Below are 22,769 nucleotides of genomic sequence, written 5' to 3' on the forward strand. Positions count from 1 at the left end.
ACTTTAGCCATTTTTACAAGTAAGTTGCTTACACTCTATAGTTCTACGCTGTAGAATTGTACTAGTTTTAGTGTACCAACACACTGATTGCTCTGTGATACTTCAGTAGCTTGTTAAGTGTTACAGATTTATCAGGGGAGAAATAGTGAACTGAATCTGTTGGCTAAATAATATAACATTGATTATGCAGGAAGGTGACGTCTTTTTTATCTCAGTTTAGTCAGTAATGTGTATGCATGATGGAAAGAATGTGGATTGATGTGTGTGGTGATGACATTCAAAGTATTGTTGCTCCTTGATTTTTGATAGGGTTACATGATGATAAAATCATCATTAAATGAAAAATATCCTAAGTGAAGAACGTATTTAATACATGCCCCCTTCTCAGCATTCTAGCGCAGCAACATAGTACACAGAAGACTGTGGGCCATTTCCCCTTTTGATTGTGTAGTTGACTTGGAGATGCAGGTCACTGCTGCTGCCCAGCATCCTAAGGGAGGACAGATAACATAGCACAATCCTAGAGTAGGAAAAGATCAAAATTCAAAATATGTGTCCTATGGAATGTATCACTTATGCCCCATCATAAAAATGAAAAGCCGTGACTTACAAATATGGAACAATTCGCATATACCATTGATTAAATAGAACACTCATTATAAAGGTGATAAATAATAAATGGTAATAAATATATTTTGTTAAGTGGATGTGAAACTACTTCAAGTATCTGACACCCAGTAAGCACATTCTGTAGTACAGGTAACACTGGAAATTATGACACATTAGTTCACTAAGTTAGATGATGAGACAAAGAATTAAAGATCAAATTTGGTGAGATCAGCAGAAAAGTACATATCCTATCCAATGTGTCAACAGGAATTCTAGGGCTGGTTTAATAATACAAGTGTTTTTAGGATACAAAATGTCAGTAAACACAGATTTGTTGTTAATTTTCATTGTACTCTTAGCATGGTTTTATCATTATAAGGTACTTATTTGTTAAACTCGGACAGTCACTGTACTTGGCATTTTTCTTCTGTTCTTTATTAAAATAATTAAAAAGGTCACAGTTAACTATCATTCTTCACAGAAGTTGAGAGACATTTTTCTTGTTATATAATACAGTCAGTAGTATTGCACTGCCATGGTGAAACAGGGAAGATTAAATTGAAGGATAAAATTCACTATAATTCTCTAAAATTTTGTTCTTATTTTCACTTATGTGACAAGACATAGAACCTATGTATATTAATTTAATGTGTTCCAGGATAAATTGTTCAGAAATTCCATTATACTGTTCCACAAAATGCTAATGTTGTATAAAATATATAATCTAACTGAAGATTCTCATTTCTTTCTTTTGAACTTCACATATATGTATGTATATACACACACAAACATGTACACACATAGAAGTAGGGAAATGTTCAGGTCATGTATAGTCTATACGTACAAAATAGGTCCTGCTCCTAGATTTTTAAAAATGAGTAACTGAGATACAATTTCTTTAGTTCACAGGAAATGCGCACTCTGAGAAAGTGTGCATCAATTTAAATTTTTTTTGCAAAAACTTCCTTACCTCTTAACCCATTTTGACAAACTTTTCAAAGTACTCTTACATATTTTGCATATGTAGAGTGACCCAATTAATATAACAAAATTCAGTATTCCAAAGTATGTTCCCAGAGTTGGATAACCATTACCTCAATCAATTTTGGAATATTTGTAATCAACCCTGAAAAGAAACCATGTATAACTTATCCATCACCCCTTCGGTCCCTCTTTCTTCCTTAGCCCTACACAACCACCACTCTGTTTCATCTCCAGAGATTTCCCTACCCAGGAAATTTCATTTTAATAGAGACCTACAGTATGTAGCCTTTCATGAATGGCTTCTTTCACTTAGTATACTACTTTCAGTATATACTTTTAGTAGTATACTACCATCCATGTTATAACATCTATTTATACTTCTTTTTGTTGTGAAACAATGTTCAATGTAGTAGAATACAGTTCTGTTGTATGATGAACATTTAGATATTTCTGCTTAATGTTATCATGAATATTCATGCTGCATGGACAGATTTTTTCCTCCCCTGTCATTGGATTTAATCAAACTCATGTTGTCCTTTCTGGTCTTTTACTTCTACTCTTGGAACACCATTTATTCAGACCCAGCCCAATATTTCCCTTTAGTCAATAAGCTTTTCCTTCTGTCACACTGTTGACTCTTATAGACTTGAGACTTTTCAATGTGTGTCATCCAGTTTGTGCAGAGCTACCTAGTCCTTTATTTCACAAGGCTTTTATTTTTATGAAATTTATAAATTTTATATATTTTATATATATTTTATAAATTTATAAAAAATTCCCTTATCTTGCTATAGATTGAGGATACTTTATCTTATCATTTTTTCAGATAAATACTTTATACCTTATTTCTTTCAAATATTGACATAGTATTGTGAATAAAGCTTTAGGATGAAAATTTTACTGCAAATACATTTTAAGCAATAAATTTCAAAATTAAATGCACTTACTTGCAGTAGAGTAGGATTTCCCTATCAGACACTGAGGCTATATGCCCTGAGGAACAAAAAGGTCTAAATTTACTTTTTTTCATGCTGTTGCCAGAACTAGGATTTGTAGTTTCATAGATTTTGTGCACTGGTTACAGCTTTTCTGATACACCAAAACATAGAACGTTATACTATCCTTAGAATGAATTGTTTTGGAAAAGTTGATTTATTCATTGGATCTAATATTTTTAATAGAAAACTTTTATTTAATAAATATGAATTCCAAAAGTACAACTTTTGGATTATAGTGGTTCTTTCTTGTATAACCACCCTCCCACCCACACACCATCCCATCTCCTACTCCCTCTCCCATCCCATTCTTCATTTTTTAAAAAGATTTATATATTTGAAAGAGTTACACAGAAAGAGGAGAGGCAGAGAGAGAGAGAGTGAGTCTTCCACCTGATGGTTCACTCTCCATTTGGCTGCAATGGCTGGAGCTGCGCCGATCTGAAACAAGGAGCCATGAGCTTCTTCTGGGACTCCCACGTGGGTGCAGAGGACCAAGAACTTGGACCATCTTCTACTGCTTTCCCAGGCCACAGCAGAGAGCTGGATCAGAAGTAGAGCAGCCGAGTCTAAAACCGGCACCCACATGGGATGCCAGCACTTCAGGCCCAGGGTGTTAACCCACTGAGCCATAGCACCAGTCGGCCCCCATTTTTCATTAAGATTCATTTTTAATTAGCTTTATATACAGAACAGTTTGCACCCACACAGACACACAAAGTATAAAGTACTGTTTGAAAATTGGTGCTACCGTTAATTCTCATAGTACAAGACATTAAGGACATAGGTCCTACATGGGGAGCAAGTACACAGTGACTCCTGTTGTTGATTTAACAATTGACACTCTAGTTTATGGTGTCAGTAATCACCCAAGGCTCTTGTCATGAGAGAGAGAGAGATCAACCATCCAATGATTCACTCCCCAGTTGGCTGCAATGGCTGGAGCTGTGCCAATCCATAGCCAGGAGCCAGGAGCTTCTTCTGGGTCTCCCATGTGAGTGCAGGGGCCCAAGGACTTGGGCCATCTTCTATTGCTTTCCCAGGCCATAGCAGAGAGCTGGATGGGAAATGGAGCAGCCGGGACTCGAACTGGCGCCCATATGGGATGCCAGCTCTTCAGATCAAGGGCTTTAACCCACTGTGCCACAGCACCAGCCCCAAATCAGTTCTTTTCTCTCTCTCTCTCTCTCTTTTTTTATTTTTTTTTTTTTTTGACAGGCAGAGTGGACAGTGAGAGAGAGACAGATAGAAAGGTGTTCCTTTTGCTGTTGGTTCACCCTCCAGTGGCCTCCGCGGCCGGCACGCTGCGGTCAGCGCACAGCGCTCAAATCAGTTCTTTTCAAGCAGAGTCCAGGTGCCAGCTGCAGAGCTAAGAGGGAGACAGACAGGAGCACCAGCCTGGTGCCTGACCTCAGAACCCACTACAGTTACCACCGCTGGTCCCTAAGGGAGCACAGCTCAGCCTGCCTGCTGCCTGCAGACTCCCCTGAGTTTGCAAAAGGCCTCCTCACTGGGGAAAGCACAGCCTGGTTGGTGCCTCCATCACCCTCCCCTTCCCTTCCCTGACATCTCCATGCCATGATGTCTCTTCCCCCATGGCACGTCTCCAGGTGTACAGCTGGACCAGGACTGAGGGACTGAGGCTGGGTTTCTCCAGCCTCCCAGCCAAAACTAAACCTACCTTAGCCACACTGTTTACTTCCTAGGAGCCCCAATTACAAGGTCTTCTGGAGCCATGGAAGTGTTGAGGGTCCAGATTTCCAAAAGACCCATTCTTGGAGTGATCTGATTGACTTCTCAGTTCTTAAAAGGGTAGGGCTCAAAGCATTGCTATGAAAATGACCACAAATGGAGCCTACTCTTTCCCAATCCTATAGACGTCTCCAGGTCTCTTTGTCCCAATAAATATTTTCCTTTCTAAGTACCTATGGAACAAGCATTATATCTAAGCCAATCAGCGTTCTGGGACTGAATTAAGCCTCCAGTTCTACATGGAAGCAGAGGGCTGAAGACTTTACTAAGAGGCTGGATAAAGGATTGATCGGGCAGTAGCACACAGGAGAGTTAGACCTTCAGAAGCTTGCAGGGTATAAGCATCCACTGATGGCTGTGACATTGCCTTGGAGATGGCTCTACGCCTCCCCCAGGATGCCCATTGGACCTCGGTCCTACTCTAGAGCTGATTTTTAGCTAAGCAAACAGCAAAGTTTGGGGTTTATGAGGTACAGCCTCTCTAGCCAATGATTCATACCTGGATTCAGCGTATGTATAGCAACCATACCAGGCTGACCTTGGTTGCGTGCTTTGGAGGGCTCAGGGAAGGCTGGGCCCTCGCTGTCCTCAGAGAATGTGTGGGAGAGTTGGGGTCACAGGTGAAAACGGCTGCACGCCATGGGGCTGGTGTGCCAAGCTGAGGTGGTAACACAGAGGAGAGGAGTGGGGCAAGAGAATGGAGACAAGGTGATAGCCAGGGTTGGGGGCAGCCTGCTGTAACAGGCAAGAGCACAGGCTCTGGTGGCCAAATCCCAGCTCCACCACTTCCTGGGCGTGACCCCTGGCAGGGGACTCAGTCTCAGTGCTGCCACTTCCTCTTCTACAAGATGGGTATGGCGGCAATCACTTCCACATCTTGGCTTGTTGTAGGGACGAAATGAGTCAATAGTTACAAAGCACTCGGAACCACATGTGCTGCATCATAGGCACTGTGTTTATCAAGCAATTTGCTGAACACTGAAGACAGCCTCAGATTCTACATACAGTCTGTCTCAGATTCTGAAAGTTGCCTGGGAAGGCGCATAGCCCAGGTAGCCAAAAGTAATAAAAGGGAATTAGCACTCTGTATCTCTCGAGAAACATGAATGAGATTGTCTTTTGTAATTTCCAACAATTCTGTAGTCCCAGTCCTTTTGTCACCTATTGCTTTGCATTCTTCCATCTCATGGCTCCCCCATCAGTGGACTGATAGGGGGCCTCTGCCCACGGGGCTCACTTTCTCTCTCTCTCTCTCTCTCTCTCTCTCTCGCTTTCGCTCTTGCTCTCGTTCTCACTCTCGCTCTCTCCTGTGGGTGGCCATGGTAATGTACCTCGCAGACTCCTTAGTACTAAATGCACTTTGGTAACTGAACAAGGCCATGGCTGCCATGCTTTGAAATCCATGGCTGCCTTTGCAGGAGCCCATGAGCTCATGGGCTGTTCTCCACCAATGACTTAGGGACCCCTTTGTCAACAACTTTGCCTCAGGAACTCTCAGTAGTTTTGCCAAACCTTCCTTAGACTCCATGGCAGGCCAGGCTAGGGCACATCCACCCAGTCTTCCTTCTCCTTCCTTCACTCAGGCCAGACCTGTGCTGTGGTCTCATAGCATCCCCTGATCTTCCTGTTTCTTTCCCTGTAGACATTTCCTTAAAATCCGAGCACGTTCAACCCCTTCTTGGTGTCAACTTCTCAGAAGACTTGGACTTACCTCCTCTCCCCTTCTTGATTCATTGCACAGTGCCTCTCACAAAGTGCTTCCTTGGCTTCCCTCCCATCAACTCAGAATGGCAGGTGTAGGAACTGCTTTGTGCGTAGAGATATCTTGGAGAGCTAGAATGGGGTGAGAGGCTGAGCAGAGGCAGCGCCCTCTGACTCAGGCCATGGGGGAGGCATTCAAAGGACTACCTACTCATGGACACATGTTTGGACCAGAGCTGAGAACAGCAAGAGGAATTCTGCTATTTCTGTGTGCTAAGCACTGGGCTGAGACTTGAATTATTTCACTTAAACCTCACCACAGCTTGTGAGGCTGCTATCATTATATTTAACAGATGAAGAAAGCAAGGGAGGCTAATTTTGACCAAGGCCCTGGAACAAATGTACAAGTGGTGGAGGCATCCTTGAACTGCACCTATCTGACCCCCTTGTTCATGATCTCCACGAGCACACAAGTGGCAAAGGCAAGATCTGAAATGAGAGGAACGTGGAGCGGAAGGCTGCCAAGCCACAGCCTGGGGATGGCGCATTCCTGCTGGTGGGGTCAGCTTTATCTCAAGGATGGGGAGAGCCTGGGCTCTGGACGTGGGCCTTGGTGCCCACAAGCAAGGCAGGGGTTTGGGGGGCAGGGGACACCGAAAGGGAGGAGGGTGCAAAGAAGGAGGAGTTGGTGAGAAGGGGGAAGAGGCATCGGCAGGAGAATATTCAGTGTCATCCTGAATTAGATCATAAAAAGTAAGTGCTTTTTAAAAGCAATTTTGCTCGGTAGGGAATGTGCTGTCAAGCTGCATGGTGATTCAGAGGCTCTGTGCCTCACAGGCCCTGCCTGGGAGTCGGGGTGAGGACACCGCTGTGGGGGACAAAGGCCCCGCTTCTCTGTTGACTGCTAGAGGTTGACTTGACCCAGCCATGGCTGAATTCCAGCATGCACGTCTTGTCCTTAGTTCCTTACCCTCGGCGTGCTCAGCTCCTGGGGCAGGCGGGAGCACTTCCTAGGGTCAGACAGAGCCAGGCTCACATCCCAGTGGAACCATCAGTCCGAAGCTGTGTGACCACGCGCAGTCACTGAGCCTCTCTCTGCCTTCCTTCTACCCTCTGCACCCAGGAGTAATGCTGGTCCTTGGCACTAACCGTTGTGAAGACAAAATGAAATCATCACTATAGAGGGTCTGGCATGAAACAAATAGCTGAGAAACCAATCGTGGGCCCTCCGAGTGAAAGGAAAGGAAGTCCCGCCTCCTTCCAGACGTTGCTGCTCCTGCCCATCATCGACTTTCTCCTCCCTCTCCTTTCCTGGGATTCCCTTGTTGTGGAGCCAGCTGTGTGATGAGTTCCGGCCCACAGAATGGGGGCAGAAGTAATGGACTCCACCTCTGGGCTGGCCTTTCAAAACCTCCCTTGGGGGAGACCCCACCTTCCCTTTGCCTCTTGTGGGGACCTTGTGGAGACGGCAGTGGCAAAGATGGCTAGGGCCTGGTTGCCTGTGTGACTCCATGGAGCAGAGCCCTCACACCACCTCCAGGGATCCCCTGGCTGAGTGAGAGGAGGCAACGCATTGTGTCAAGCATTAGGAACTGCAGGTTGTGCATCTAAGCACTTAGTCTATCCTGACTTCAACACTCAGCCACACTATGGTGATTTGGGACCTGCCTGTGGCTTTAGACCATTTGGAAGTTTCAAGGACCGAGGAAGTGACAGCAGTCAGTCCTAAAAGCCCGTCTCAGCTCAGACATTCAAGCAGCTCCCTGCTCGCTACTGCACAGCTCAGACACGGACTGCCCCAGGGCCCCCTAGGAGCTTGCAGTGCCAGCAGTGCCCAGGAAGACCTCAGAGGGCCGCAGGCTTCCAGCCCTGGACCCCAAGCCCTAGGCCAGGCCGCAGGGACTCTGTAGTCCCCCACGGACTACAGAGGGAGAAGGTACAGGGGAGTGCAGGTCGCGAGAGTGGGCCAGCTCCTCTGTGTCTGTGCCAGTGCGTGGCAGCCATGGCTACGTGGCTGTGCAAATATTTATTGGTAAATGTTCTCCCTCACCAGCCGTTGAAGATGTAGTTAGGGAGAGCTGCAAGTGAGCTCTGTGTTTCTGGGTCAGCAGCCCACGCCCCAGTCTGAAGACCCTGCAGCAGGGGGGGTCCCAGGCCCCTTCGTTCTGTCTCCCCCTCTCCTACCCTGTTTCCTGCGCTCTCTCTCTCTCTCCTCCCTCCTTCTCTGCCCCTCACCTCCTTTCCTGTCCCGCTCTCTCCCCATCTGTCCCTGCCTTCTCATTCCCCCACCTTACCAAGCATTGACCAGGGAATGTCAATGGTCGTACCAGGGAGACTGTCAGAGGAGGAGGGGCCTACCCAGCAACCATCTCTGTCCCCTGAAGAGCAGGAAAAGGGAAAGAAAGAAGGGAGGAAGCAAAGTAGGGGAGAGGAGTAGAGAGGAGGAATAAGAGAGGGCAGGCAGGAGGCAGGGAGGAAGAGGGGGATTGCACTGGGCCCCTGCAATGTGACTGCCACATGCTGTTCTCTTAGAACTAGAAGGGCCTGCGTTCAGATTCTACTTAAGCCAATTACCAAGTTATACAGTCTTTTAAATCTCTGTTTAGGCTTCTTTAAATGGGGATATTACTCGCAAGCTGTTAGTGAGGGGAGGATTGAATGAGATGCTGTAGGTAGAGCATCCCATAGCAAGTGCATAGTGAAGGGCAGGTATTGGCTTTGACCTTGTCCCCACTCTGGCCCCATCAGTCTTCCCCCAGTAGACTGTCTCTCTTCCACGTTTCCTCCTGGAGAGGCTCTTGAACAGGCAAGGCTGAGGCGAGGCAGCCATGGACAAAAGGAGAGTGGTTTCGGTGCTCCCACGGGTGTTCCCAGCTGGAATGTGATGTGAGCATGGAACCTCAGTTACACTGGGCTGCAGAGGCAGTGTGGCCAGATGGTTACGGCACAGACCGTGAGGCCAAACTGCTAGGGTTTGAATCTTACTGCTGCCACTTAGATGCTCCTTGATAAGTTACTTCATCTCTCTGTGCCCTTGTGCCCTCATGTGCAAATTAGGAATAATGATAATGAGGCTTTCCACATGTTCCCTGGCCACAGTGAGCACGGTGCAGGTGACAGTCCTTGTCTACAGCCTCGGAAGAAACCAGAGCAATGCTGCTGCTCTTGTTGGGGCTGTAGATAGAATAGAGACAGCATGCACCCAACACCCTGTACCCTTCTGGACCATGTTTAAAGTATTTGGCACCCAAGACCAGACAGACCTGAGCTACCTCCCAGGTTTACAGAGACTTCTTTCCTGGGTCCAGCCTCCCAGGGAACTTCACCATTGGCCTGCAAACCCCTGTGTCTGAAGGTGGGCCACAGGGTGGCTACTGAAGATGTGGTGGAGGTGTAAATGGAGCTTGAACCTAAAAGCTGGGACTCCATGTCTGTACACGAGCCCCTGGAGGTATGGGCTAGAGCAGGTTGGTGGGGAACCTCCACCTATGCTTCATGCTTTGCCAATTTTAGGAGAGAGCCTGCATTAAGGTTTCAGCATCCATCTCTAGCTATCCAACCTCTAGTGGCAATTTGGCTGATGATAGTCCTCAAAGGACAGTGGAACTAGTATGGGTGAACAGATGGCCAAAGACCAGCCAACCTGCATGGATTCCTTGACAGTCCTAATGGTGAGGATTTCATGTGGGGTTCCAGGAATAAAGATGTCAGAGATTCAAGATTCCAGACCACAGGGCTGAACTCAGCTCCCCCAGCTTTGGGAGACAAATGCCTGAGACCTGGGCTCCAAAGCTCAAACTGTCAGATCCCCAAAGGTAGCCTGGTTGTCAAAGAGTCTGGATTGCAAGAAGCAGACTCCATCAGGAGTCCTCAAATCTTGCAGAGTTTGTGGCGAGGATGTACACGGGAGTAAGAAAAGGAGAATGCCAGCCACCGAGCCGGGTTTGCAAGGTGCTCGGGAGAAGCTGAGGGGGCAGGCTCAGGAGGGAGCCAACCCCAAGGTGAGCCAGGCCTGGGGAGGAGAGGGCAGACGGCTCTTCAGATGTGAGGGTTCTGGGTCTGAGCAGCGGTAGAAAAGCATGCTATCGTGTCTCTGTTCTTCTCCATGTGTTGCCCTCTCCATGCCTGTCCACTTCTCTGCCTCCCTCACCTGGTTCCCTCACTCTCTGCTCTATGTAGCTTCTCTCTGGCTCATGGCTTCTGTGTTCTCAGAGCTGTGGCCCACCCCTTGCACTCCTCTACCCAGTCTCTGTTTACCTTGTGACTCTTAAGTCTCTGTGCTCACTGCTAACTGCTCTGTTCTTTTCATGTTGCTCAAGCCATTAATCTTTGGAGAGAAATTTCCATGACAGGCCAACTCATTGGCCAATGGCCAGTCTGGATTGCGTACTCCCGAGTCAGATGCCTATTACTCACTCAGCTGTGGTCAACTTAATGTGGTCATTCTGTGATCCAGAATATGGCTGTAAGAGCAGGTTCCCTGTGACAGGGACAATAGGCATAGCAAATGCCATAACAGATCTGTTTACAACAGTGAGGGAGGGAGTCTGGGGTCATGAACCCTTCCCAGGGTTCACTCACCTGACTGCCTGCCTGTTCTGCTCTCTGTCTTTTAGACCCCCCCACCCAGGCTCACCCTAGGGCGGGGGAGCAGGGCTGTCTACAAGTAGGCACCCAGGAGGATGTGTGATCCACACAAGGTCTGAATCTCTTTCCCTGTTCCCTTCTCTTCCTAGCTTTTCCAATAGCTTCCGGATGAAAGTACTCAAGTTGACTTAACTTCTTCTATAAATAGCAAAATCAGCAATGCTCCAGCAAATAATTGATGAGTAACTTCTGTAGTGAAGCCATTCTGCTAAACAGTGGAATCTCGTCTGAAGCCGGTGGAAACCAGAGCATGAGAATATTAAACACAAATTATGTTTTATTATTCACTTTCATATACATCTCATTTGATCTTATCAACACCATGGCAGAATCAGTAGGCAAGGTATTACCATTGTACTAAATTGATGGATGAAGAAACTGAAGTTCAGAGAGGCCCAGTGACCCACCTGGGACTACAAGGGAGAGTAGAGGACTCAGTATTAGACCTTGTTTGTAGCACCTCCCCCCTGGGACTCCAGATCATCCCTTGTAATGTGGAACGAGAACCATTTCATACCCAGGATATTTTTCTGTGTTGTCTGTATCCTCAGACACATGCTTGTCACTGACACTCCTGGTTTTGTAACAGGATACCATCTCTTCTTCAATGCATGTGGTGCCAGAGATACCTTCCTCCAGCGCTAACTTCCCAGGCTGGGCTGGGAAGAAATTGTTTAGGCCACTCAGATCTGTTGCTGTTACAAAATACCTGACACCTTAGTTAGTTAATTGATATTTTAAAAGGGACTTATTTCTGAACTTCACAGTTCCTCTGGCTGAGGTGAGTATTATTGTCCCATTCTCTGTGCTCAGGGCAGCACCCCCAAACCAGAAAGGAAGGCCCACACACAGCAGCCGGAAGGACACACTATCGGGTTCTCTCCACGCTCTTGCCAACATCTAAATCCTCAGTCCCCGCCCCGTGAGCCATTCTAGTAGCAGGGGGAGGGGGAGCGTCGTGTTTTCAGACAGCTAGGGAGCTGATGTCTCACCTCGGGAACCCCCTAGCTCACAAGCACACACAAACACCCAGAAACCCACAAAGAGGAGTTCCGCACCCTTTCCCCCTTAATAACAACAGAGCTACAGAGAGACCAGGAGAGACGCAGAGGTCGTCCAGTGTGCACTGCCCCAGTGCCTGCCGCCCAGAGCTCCAGAGCTGCCAGGACATTTCATCAATGGATGAAGGCCCCCAGGGCAGGGGGAGCTGCCCTCATGGGCGGGGCCAGGGTCCCCATGCCCTGCACCCCAGAGGAGCTGATGTCAGGGGACAATGGCTGCCTCCCTCTGTCCCTGTGTCCCTCAGCCAGAGTGCCAAGGGCTGGGCCCACCCAGGGCAGGAAGTAGTGAGAGGGAGGTGGGGATGGAGGAGGGTGGGGCCCGCGTCTCCCACCAGTCACCGGGAGTGGCTGCTTTTAAAAAAAAAAAAATTTTTTTTATTTGAAAGATAGTGTTACAGAGAGAAGGATAGACAGAGAAAGATTGCCCATCTACTGGTTTACTCCCCAAACAGTCGCAACAGCCAGGGTGGTGCCAGGCTGAAGCCAGGAGTCTAGAACTGCACTTGGATCTGTGACATGGGTGGCAGGGGCGCAAGCAGTGGACCATCTTCTGCTGTTTTCCTAGCTGCAGTAGCAGGGAGCTGGATGGGAAGTGGAGCAGCCAGGAGGTCAACAGGTGCTCATATGGGATGCTGGCGTTACAGGTGGCAGCTTAACTCACAATGCCGACCCCTGAGTCACCTTTTTTTTTTTTTAAGATTTATTTATTTATTTGAAAGGTAGAGCAACTAAGAGAGAGCTCCCTCTATCAATGTACTTCCCAAATGACTGCAATATTCAGGACTGGGCTGAACAGAAGTCAGGAGTCATGAACTCCATCCAGGTCTCCCATATGGGTGGCAGGAGCCCAAGCACTTGGGCCACCCTCTGCTGCTTTTCCAGGCACATCAGCAAAATGCTGGATCAGAAGTAGAGCAGCTGGGACTCTGATACAGGATGCCAGTTATGCAGGCAGTGCTAAGGGGTGCTTTTTATAAGTGAGACTGGCAAAGCTTCAGGTAGACTCAGAACGAGAGGACTCTCGGACTGTTCTCAGCATGACCTTGAAGGAATCCAGTTCTTCTCCCTTTCTCAAGAATAACTAGAATGTATTGGGAATGCAATATCCTGATGGAGAAGCTGCCCAAGACAGCCAGGCCCTTGTTCTCTGCCATAACTCCCTCCCCCCGCCAAGGAATAGAACATCTTGAATTAGGGAAGAACCATCCAGGTTTTTTTTCTTGCTCTTGCCTGGAAGCAGAAGTGCTTCAAAGCATGCCCAGGGCACTTGAGATCCGTCACCTCCAGCAGGCTGCTTTTCAGGGGCCCTTAGATATGGTGTACATGGTGCACAGGAAGTCGAGGCTTCACCTGCCTTGGCCTGGAGGACCATCTCACCCTGGAGCCTAGACGGCTTTAGTCCCTTGATATCCACCTGTAAGTAATACATGTGCTTCATATACCTGTGGGTGTGGGTGTGGGTGTGGCCTGTACCAAACTCCGGCAAATGGTAATTGGTCAGCCTGCCTCACACTGAATCCGCGAACACCGGAGATGAGAGAGAAGTCATTACAAGAGCTACCATAGAAACACAGGAGATCGTAATAGACGGCCATTAGCAATTACAGGCCAGTGACTTGGATAAGCTAAAAGTGGACAGGTTCCTAGAAACGTGCAAACCACCCCAGGTAAATCGTGAATAAATAGAAAACATTACCATGGCAGTTATGAGTAAGGATGTTAAAGCAGTGATCAGAAACTCAACAAAGAAATATCCAGGACCAGACGGCTTCCGTAGTGAGTTCTGCCAAGCTTTTCAAGAATGAAATGCCAATTCTTCCCAACCTGTCCCCCAGAATTGGAGAGGGAACGCTTCCAAACTAATTTTGCAAAGCTAGCATTACCATGATACAAAAGCCAGACAAGAATACCACAAAGAAAACAATTAAGGCTAGTATTCTTTTATGAACATAGATGAAAAAAATCTTCAATGAAATGTGAAAAAAATTTAATTCAACAGCACATTTAAAAGACCGTATACCATGATCAATTAGAATTCGTCCCTGGGATAATAACAACATATGGAAACCGTTAGTGTGATACTCTATATCCACAGAATAAAGGTCAAAGTCATATGATCATCTCAGTAGGGGCAAAAGTATTTGATAAAGTTTAATGTTCACTTTAAACACACTCAGAAAACTGGGCATAGAAGAAATGGTAACAATATAATAAAGGCCGTATATGCCAAGCCCACAGCCAACATCATACTGATGTAAAGGTGACCTGCTCTGATCACTTCTAGTCAATATAGGACTGGAAGTTGTAGAACAGTTAGCGAATGAAAAAAATCATAGGCACCCAGATTGGAAAGGAAGTTAAATTGCCTCCAGTTGCACATGACATGACATGATTAAATACCTAGCTATCCCTAAAAATTCTACCAAATACTGAGAAGTAAAAAATTCAGTAAAGTTACAAAAAGTCACATCAACACACCAGAACCAGTTGATTTTTTTTTTTTTTTTTTTTTTTTTTGGACAGGCAGAGCAGACAGAGAGAAAGGTCTTCCTTTGCCGTTGGTTCACCCCCCAATGGCCGCTGCAGCCAGCACGCTGTGCCGATCCGAATCCAGGAGCCAGGTGCTTCTCCTGGTCTCCCATGTGGGTGCAGGTCCCAAGCACTTGGGCCATCCTCCACTGCACTCCCGGGCCACAGCAGAGAGCTGGACTGGAAGTGGAGCAAGCGGGACAGAATCCGGCGCCCCAACCCGGACTAGAACCTGGGGTGCCAGTGCCGCAGGCAGAGGATTAGCTCCTGTCCTGGCCTCCCTGAGACCCTCAGGGTGGGGCCGTGGCCCAGAATCCCAAGCAAGGGGCGGAGATGACAGAGGGGCCCAGTGTTGGAGGCTCCCAGCCACCAGGAACTGCTTATGAAAAAGAATAAATTGTCCATGGGAAAGAGAATGGCAGAAGAGTACATAAAAATTCTTCACATATAAATCAGAAGAGTGCAAGGTGGAACACAGTGCATGTGTGTGTGCGTCAGCATGTGTGTGAGCACGTGTGTGTATACAGTTGTGTCTGCATATGTGTGTGTGACATCTGTGCAAGTGGGTGTCAGTGCACGTGCCGTCCACAGGGGACAACGCTTGGACTCTGATTATTTTGCTGTGGGGAAGGGGGCTACTTGAGACCCTGGGTGGAGATCTGCAGCTCAGCAGGACCCAGGGACCTGCAAGACTGAGGCGAGGCTGCTGAGGGATGCAGAGGCCTGGAGCCTTGGGCTGGGCCCGGCCTGGCTGAAGCCGTCCAGGAGCCAGCAGTCCCTCCACATCTCTTCGGGCCCAAAGGCTTGGTCTGCTCTCCTCCTCTGGCTGCTCCCATCAGCTGGGCTCACAGAGATGCCACTCCATGTGCCTTAGGGGAAGTCCTGGGGACCTGCCAGCAAGGAGGTGCTCCAGGTAGACTCCAGGTGGGAAGGTACAATGAGACCACTTCGGGAACCTGCATGGTGGCGTAGTGGGTAACTCCCTTGTGGGCGCCGGTTCGTGTCCCAGTTACTCCACTTCCAATGCAGCCCGGTGCTGATGCACCTGAGGAAGCAGAGGAGATGACCTAAGTGTCAGGCTCGGCCCTGGCTGTTGTGGCCATCTAGGGAGTGAAGCCGTGGACGGAGCATGTCTCTTTCTCTCTGTCTCCCTCTCCCTCTCTGTGGAACTTGCCTATTAAGTAAGTGTCTTTTAAAATAAACAAATAAATAAATAGCCAGTGCCAGGATTCTGTAGTAGCGGCAGAATTTAGTGCATTAGGAAATCCCTGGTTTCCTTTCTCCCCTTTTCCTCTCTGCACCATTGCCGGGTGTCAATGCCCAGAACCTCCTGCCTGTCCTGCACCCAGGTGTCTTCCCTTCCTCCTCAGGGGCTCAACAGAGGCAGCGCCCGCCTGCCCCCATTGTCCCCACCTGGTCCAAGCCCTCACCAGGACAGCTGCCCCCATAGCTCCTGCAGCAGGTGCACGCCTCCCTCCCCCCACTGCCCCTCCCATCCTGACTGCTCCCGGGTGCTTCTCTGATCTCCCCTCTCCCCAACTAAGAACCCAGCAGAGGCTTCCAGGGCTGTCAGGGGAAATGCGAACTCCTAAGTCAGCTCCAAGCCCTCCCTCCCCTATGCTCACACCCCAACATCTGGCCTCCTGGACTCCTCCTGCTGCGTGCCATCATCCCCTGTGTAGGCATCAGCCAGTGAGCACCCTTGTATGGGACTCCAGGGGAGACGCAGAGAAAGCAGAAGGCTGGGGCGTGGCCCACAGGAGACCAGGACCAGCACAGGTGAAAAACAAGCTCCCCAAGAGCCCCACCCTGCAGAGACTCACACAGGCTGTGAGGATGGTGCTTGGACCACCCCAGAGACGCCACATTCCTCATCCATGTCCACTGAGCAGCGGCAGCCCAGCACCGCTCCTGACATCCAAATGCCTTGTGGGACACCGTGCACAGCGTTCTCTCCACCTCCAACACTGGGCCCCTCGGTTGCCCCTGCCCCTTGCTTGGGATTCTGGGCCATGGCCCTGCCCTGAGGGTCTCAGGGAGGCCAGGACAGGAGCCACGCCCAGTGTCTGGTGGGAGACGCCGGCCCCACCCTCCACAATCCCCACCTCCCTGTGTGTGTGACGCGAGCACCTGCTGGAGCCCACACAGCCCAGTTCTGTGCACAGAGCATCCATGTAACCTCAGATCTGGAAGAAAGCTCCTTCACTAAACACAGCTTACCTGCCCCAGAAATGTGGAAGTGAGGAAGACCGGGGTGGGGGAGGTCCCATCCTCCAGTGTCCCCAGGTGGGGCAGAGGGTCCTGTCCTCTCCAGTAGGTCTCAAGCCTTTCTTTCAGTTCCCTGGGAACTTGGAAGGCCTGGGTGCTGCCAAGGGCCTCCTGAACTAAAACCAGGTCCTCGTCCTGCCCGCGTCCTCTGTTGCATTTGGGCCTCACCGTGGGCAGGCCGGGCACACAGCACAGCGTGGACGTCCTGCCCGGCTCCACCTGCAGCTGTTGGACTGCAGAGTCGGTGGATCCCGTACCCCATGAGGTCAGGTGCATGGCCCTCAGGGGAACGGGGTCGTGTTCTCCCTTGACAACGCAGGAGGTGTTGGATAGGACACTGACAGCTCTGTTGCAATGCACAGCTCTGTGGACTGGGACCTCCCTGCTGTGCCAGAGACCTCAGACCCCAACCCTCGTGTGCCTGTGCCATGTGGACGAGTGACTCCCCCTCCCTCCCTGTCTCCCGCCCAGCCTCTGGGAGGCATCACTCTATGCTCTGCTTCTGTGAGGTCACCCCTTCTGTGACCCCCACAACGGGTGTGATCGCCCAGTGTTGGTCTTTCCATGAGAAAGACAGTACCGCCCATACTTCCATCACCTCCCCACGGTGCACACAGGGACCCAAACATCACACGGGACCAAAGCCACGCACAAAGGTGAACTTTATTCATGAGAAGCATTTGCAAATGCTCAAGAAAAACGTTCAGTCAGCTCAGCCTGCGCATTGCTCCTGGTGACGGGGGCGGAGCGAGGCTACTTGGGGGCCACTCTGCAGCAGCGGAGGCCAGGGCCGCTCCCTCTGGACGGCAGGATGCGGCACGCCCTCAGCAGGAACCGGAGGATCCTCCTGCCGACCCCGCGCCGGCCCTGCCTCTTGCCCTGGGCGCTGGCTGTGCAGTCTGTGGTGGCAGCGGCAGCTGCGGTGGCAGCGGTGGCTGCAGTCCCAGCCGCCTCAGGCTCACGGGCAGCTGCGGCGGCTTCTGGCTCTGCGAGGTCCACGCGGCTCCTGGCACTGGGGCTGGAGGGCGACGCCTTGGAGGATGGCTCAGGGGCTGCGCTGGGAGCAGGGCTCCTCTCCTGCTGTGGCTGGCCTGGTTAGGTGAGTCAAGAAGGGGTCACGAAGGAGGCCTAGGGCTCAGCCAAAGAGTACCCGAGAAGGCTGGGGCTGGGAGGGAGAGGGGAAGACTCACTGGAGGGCTCGGAGGAGTCGGGGGCTGCGCTGGGAGCAGGGCTCCTCTCCTGCGGTGGCTGGCCTGGTAGGAGAGAGTCAAGAGTGGGGTCACCTCAGGGCCTTGAGCTCAGCCACAAGAGTACCCGAGAAGGCTGGGGCTGGGAGGGAGAGGGGAAGACTCACTGGAGGGCTCGGAGGAGTCGGGGGCGGCGCTGGGAGCAGGGCTCCTCTCCTGCTGTGGCTGGCCTGGTAGGAGAGAGTCAAGGGTGGGGTCACCTCGGGGCCTTGGACTCAGCTCCTGGAGGGCCCAAGGCAGGAGGGGCTGGGAAGGGAGAGGGCAAGACTCACTGGGGGCCTCGGAGGAGTCGCTTTGTGCGGAGGAAATGCAGCCAACAGCCATGCTGTCAGGGGACACCGACACCAGAGCCAAGCCGTCGTCCTCTACGGGGGGGCGCTTGCTGCTCTGCTTGGACTCGGGCAGGGACGCGGGGTCCTGGGGCTGAGGGCCTGGCGTCCCCTCGGTCCCCGTGCCTGGCAGCAGCCCGAGGCCCACCAGGTACTCCCTGGCCTCTGGGTCCCGGGGAACGCCCAGGGGCTGCAGCAGGGTGACCGCGTCCTCCTTGTGCCCCTGGGCGGCTTCTCGGCCGGGGCTGAACCACCAGTGGGTCCTGGCGTCCTCCGCACTGGGCCTCCCCGAGGCATCGACCGTGAGCAGCCACGCCAGCAGCTCCTGCAGGGCCGGGCTGACGCCACGTGGCACCACATAGACGCCACACAGCACCTGGTCCTGCAGCTTGTGCATGTTCTTGCCATGGAAGGGCACCGTGGCCACCAGCATGGCAAACAGCACCACCCCCAGACTCCACACGTCGGCCTTGAAAGCGTCGTAGTCCTCCCCGAGGAAAACCTCTGGTGCGCAGTACTTGGGGGTCCCCCAGAAGCCCCTTACCAGCGTGCCCCGCTCCAGCCGCAGGCTCAGCCCGAAGTCCGCCAGCTTGATGGTCATGTGCTCATCCAGCAGCAGGTTGCCCAGCTTGAGGTCCCGGTGCGCCACGCGCTGGCCATGGCAGTAGCTGACGGCGGCCAGCGCCTGGCCAAACAGGGCCCTGGCCTCGTCCTCGGCCAGGCCGCCCTGCCGCCGCACGTAGTGCTGGAGCGAGCCCCTGGTCGCCAGCTCCATGACCAGGAACAGGTGCTTCCTCGTGTGTCGCTCCTCCAGCAGCCGCACGATGTTGTCGTGCCGCAGGCTCCTCAGGATGGCCGCTTCCCCATGCGCAGACAGCGGGCTGCTGGGAGAGGCGTCTCGCAGGATCTTCACTGCCACGTACTTGCCCGACGCCAGGTGCCGGGCCAGCTTCACCAGGCTGAAGCCACCCCGGCCGATCACATCCACAAAGTGGTACCCGTCCAGAGGAGGATGGACGTCCAAGGTGCGGCCCTTCATGCCGCCGGTCACCTAACTACGCTCTCTCGACTCCCTAACCCGCTCGACACACGCTAGCTAATCACCGACCCTCACTGCACTGCCTACAACACAAAGGGACCACGGGGGCCTGACTGCCCAGCTGACTAAGACACAGCACCAGCTACTCTCACTGCTCTAGAGGCGAAGCCGCAAGACTACCTCAATAAAGGAGAAAACAACAAAGAGGAAAAGCCACTAAAGCCTCGAACGCTGATACTTCTGAGCGTGCTAGCTGACTAGAGTGGGGGAAGCAAAAATAAAGAAAACTGCAAAAAAAGGCCAAATGGGCAAAACAACAACGAGGAGGAAAACAACAAACTAAACAAAACGGGAAAAAGCAAAAACCAAACAGACCCAGAAACAAACAACCAAGAAAACGCACAAGCAACACCGAGCGCAACGGCTGGTTAGATGGGTCCTAGTTACACAGATCACAAAAGAGTGCTCTCTGGGTAAGGCGGACGAAAACCCAGGCCCCGCAGCGGCTATATATACTTTTGGGGGCTCACCTCACATAGTGGCGCCTTATGAAGTCAGAGCGAGAAACGGACCAATCCCAGCCCAGCCAGGGGCTCTGTAATAATACGACTTTCCTAACAGTGAGGCATTATGAAGTCAGAGCAAGAAACTGACCAATCACGGCTGCAGATAATTCACGGGGGGTTTCGCAGGAATTTTATAATTAAATTAAAAAGATACCCTAAAAGATTTTGCCTTTGATGGGTGATAGGGATTGATACTTCATTTTTGAGAAATTCAAACAAGTATGGTGCTTCGGTGGTCTTGTCTTTTCTAGTGTAAAAGGTGATAATAATGTGTGTCTTTCGAAGACCTCCTAGTGTCTCCACTTAGTATATCCCCTCCTTTGCCTTTACCCTCTGAGTGATGGGTCTCTGAGTGATGGAACAACTTCTCTGGCCTCGGTAAACTCAACACGTGTTCTGTTGCCCAAGACACCGTGGCCAGGTACACTGTCCGCATCTCCAGAGCTGAGAGGAAGGTGGCTTTGTCACCCTTTCCCCCTAAGTCATGGTCAGATTTCTCGGCAGAAACCCCGAAGCCCAGAAGGCAGTGCGGTCCGTGCAGTCCAAACAGGGAAGGCCCAGTCAGTGGCAGCCGAGAAAGCTACATCCTCCGAGACTGTCCTCCGCCTGGTAGGGAGGACTCGAGGCTCTGCCAGGCACTTGGGGTTCTGGGCTCCTGTCACAACAACCACCAAAACTCCTGGCTCCCACCTTCAGCCTGGCCTAGTCCTGGAGGTCATTTGTGGGCTGTAGCAGAGCATGGAGGAGTTCCCCCCTCCCTCACTAGCACTCTCTTTTCCCCTCTTCACGCTCACACAAATAGAATACAACTTAGAAAAAAGAAATGAGACTCCCTGCTTCAACTCCTCAGGACCTGCACAGCCCAGAAATGACGAGACTTGGCCGCATCACAGCCTCGGATCTGTCTCCTTGGGACAGCCTCGTGCTGAGCCCTCAGGACCAGTGTTTCTCCCGAGGAAGCCACAACCTCCTCTCAGGTAGGAAATGAGCCTGGGAACCCCCGCCCCACACAGCAGGTGGAGCGGTGTCTCCTGCAGTTCTTGAGGAGCCCTCCAGGGCCCAGCACAGCCGTGGGCCCAGGAACACGTGGTGGTCCCTCTGCACCAACTGCCCAAGCTCTCTTGGGAGAGGAACCCTCCCTGGGGAGATGACCCCTCCTCCGGTTGCCCAGGGACATTGCACGGTGCGATTACTCTGTGATTTCCTGCAGTGCTGGTCCCTGCCTCAAGCCTGGGAGGAAAGAACCAGCACCCCAGGAATTCTCACTACAGTTTCATTACTTAAGCCAAAAAAATTAAAGTATGATGACTCTTGTTACTGTTTTCCATTAAGTAAAGGTAATACCCGTCTTTCTTATATGGTTTTTTTCTTTATTCTTTCATTGATTGATTGATTGATTTGAAAGGCAGAGTTACACAGGATCAGAAGTGCAGAGAATGAGAGAGGTCCTCCATCTGCTGGTCCACTCCCCAAATGGCCACAAGTGCCGTGCTGTGCTGATCCAGGAGCCAGGAGCTGCTTCTAGGTCTCCCTCATGGAGATAGGGATCCCAGGACTTGGGCCATCTTGTACTGTTTTCCCAGGCCATAGCAGAGTGCTAGATAGGAAGTGGAGCAGCCAGGGCTCGAACCAGTGCCCATAGGTGATGCCTATACCCTGGGCTGTGTCTTTACCTGTTACTCCGCAGCACTGGCCCCAAAATTTTCACTTTTCTATGGCAGATAAATAAAGATGAAACACAGGGTACTTCCTAAACTTCACCACAAAAATAGAATTCATTTTTTATTTAGGTCCAAACCAGTTTTGAAACTTGATAGTTATTACTTAGCAAACTTTTACCATGAAGTTTGGCACCAAACCGTCATATCCTTTAATTCCGTTTCCTTGAAGTTTTCCAAGTCCCTTCAAGTAGCACAGCCCTAGAAATGCTGAGTTCCCATCCGGACTGCAAAGCCGCGGCTGTAAGGACGAGAGACACCCCCAGCTCTCATTCTCATTGCTTCTCCCCAGTGCTGGTGGGAGCCTTGCACACCCACCTGGTTCTAGAAAATCCATCTCCCCTGAGGTATGTGATGGCTCCGAGACTCTGTGTCCCCCAGCTCTGCTCAGCAGTAGCCTCAACATGCTGCTAAAGTCCTATCTTGTCCACGCTAGACTAAAACGAGGGGGTGGAATCTCCGTGGGCTCTTAGTGTCAATCCCAAAGGAAGCGCCTAGGAAAATGTGTTCCTTAGACTTTATTTCATTTTTAAATTTTATTTATTTGAATGGCAGTGTAACAGAAAGAGGGCGACAAATGCACACACACACACACACACAGAGAGAGAGAGAGAGAGAGAGAGAGAGAGAGAGAGAGAGAAAGCAAAAGAGACAAAGAAATCTTCCATCCGTGTTTCACCTGCCACAGCCCACACAAATGGCTACCATGGCTGGACTAGGCCCGTCTGAAGGCAGGCACCCAAACTCCAGCCAGGTCTCCCCAGCAGGTGGCAATGCCCCAGGTAGTTAGCCATCTTCCTCTGCCTTCCCAGGCATGTTAGAGGGAGCTGGATCAGAAGCAGAGCAGCAGGGACCCAAACCACTTTCCAATATGGGATGCCAGTGTCACAGACGGCAGCTTTACTGCTATGCCACAGCGCTGGAGCCCAGGCTTCTTTTTTTTTCTTTTTTTTTTCTTTTTTTTTAATTTTTTGACAGGCAGAATGGACAGTGAGAGAGAGAGAGACAGAGAGAAAGGTCTTCCTTTGCCGTTGGTTCACCCTCCAATGGCCGCCGCGGCCGGCGCACCGCGCTGATCTGATGGCAGGAGCCAGGTGCTTCTCCTGGTCTCCCATGGGGTGCAGGGCCCAAGGACTTGGGCCATCCTCCACTGCACTCCCTGGCCACAGCAGAGAGCTGGCCTGGAAGAGGGGCAACCAGGACAGAATCTGGCACCCTGACCGGGACTAGAACCTGGTGTGCTGGCACCGCAAGGCGGAAGATTAGCCTAGTGAGCCGTGGCGCCGGCCAGGCTTCTTTTTTTTTTTTTTTTTTTTTTCCTTTT

General features: G+C 50.8%; 1 protein-coding gene and 1 long non-coding RNA gene across 3 annotated transcripts in view; one reads left to right on the forward strand and one right to left on the reverse strand.

Moving 5' to 3' along the window:
• Window positions 1-22,739, forward strand: part of LOC127488152 (uncharacterized) — a 39,083-nt gene extending 16,344 nt beyond the window's left edge. The window contains exons 4-6 of the long non-coding RNA XR_011390883.1: window positions 10,778-20,336; window positions 20,578-20,704; window positions 20,938-22,739. This is a non-coding gene — a long non-coding RNA (uncharacterized lncRNA). The remainder of the gene's footprint in view (window positions 1-10,777; window positions 20,337-20,577; window positions 20,705-20,937) is intronic.
• Window positions 17,192-19,161, reverse strand: LOC103345064 (serine/threonine-protein kinase MARK2). Of its 2 annotated transcripts, XM_008249451.4 has the most exons (4): window positions 18,066-19,161; window positions 17,901-17,963; window positions 17,737-17,799; window positions 17,192-17,637 (listed from the first exon to the last, which is right to left on the reverse strand). In XM_008249451.4, the coding sequence occupies exons 1-4, from the start codon at window positions 19,159-19,161 to the stop codon at window positions 17,300-17,302; spliced, it is 1,560 nt and encodes a 519-aa protein (XP_008247673.2). In that variant the 3' UTR covers window positions 17,192-17,299. The 2 variants fall into 2 exon arrangements, with proteins under 2 accessions (XP_008247673.2, XP_008247674.2); XM_008249452.4 differs by lacking the exon at window positions 17,737-17,799.
• Window positions 22,740-22,769: the final 30 nt, after the last annotated feature.

This window comes from Oryctolagus cuniculus, chromosome 1, assembly GCF_964237555.1.
Source record: "Oryctolagus cuniculus chromosome 1, mOryCun1.1, whole genome shotgun sequence".
NCBI lineage: Eukaryota > Metazoa > Chordata > Mammalia > Lagomorpha > Leporidae > Oryctolagus > Oryctolagus cuniculus.

Coding starts and splice junctions, on each gene's coding strand:
- LOC103345064 (XM_008249451.4), bottom strand. CDS start 19,161: ATGAAGGGCCGCACCTTGGACGTCCATCCTCCTCTGGACGGGTACCAC. Junction 17,964..18,065: donor CGACTCCTCCGAGGCCCCCA/GTGAGTCTTGCC, acceptor CTCTCCTACCAG/GCCAGCCACAGCAGGAGAGG. Junction 17,638..17,736: donor CGACTCCTCCGAGCCCTCCA/GTGAGTCTTCCC, acceptor TCACCTAACCAG/GCCAGCCACAGCAGGAGAGG.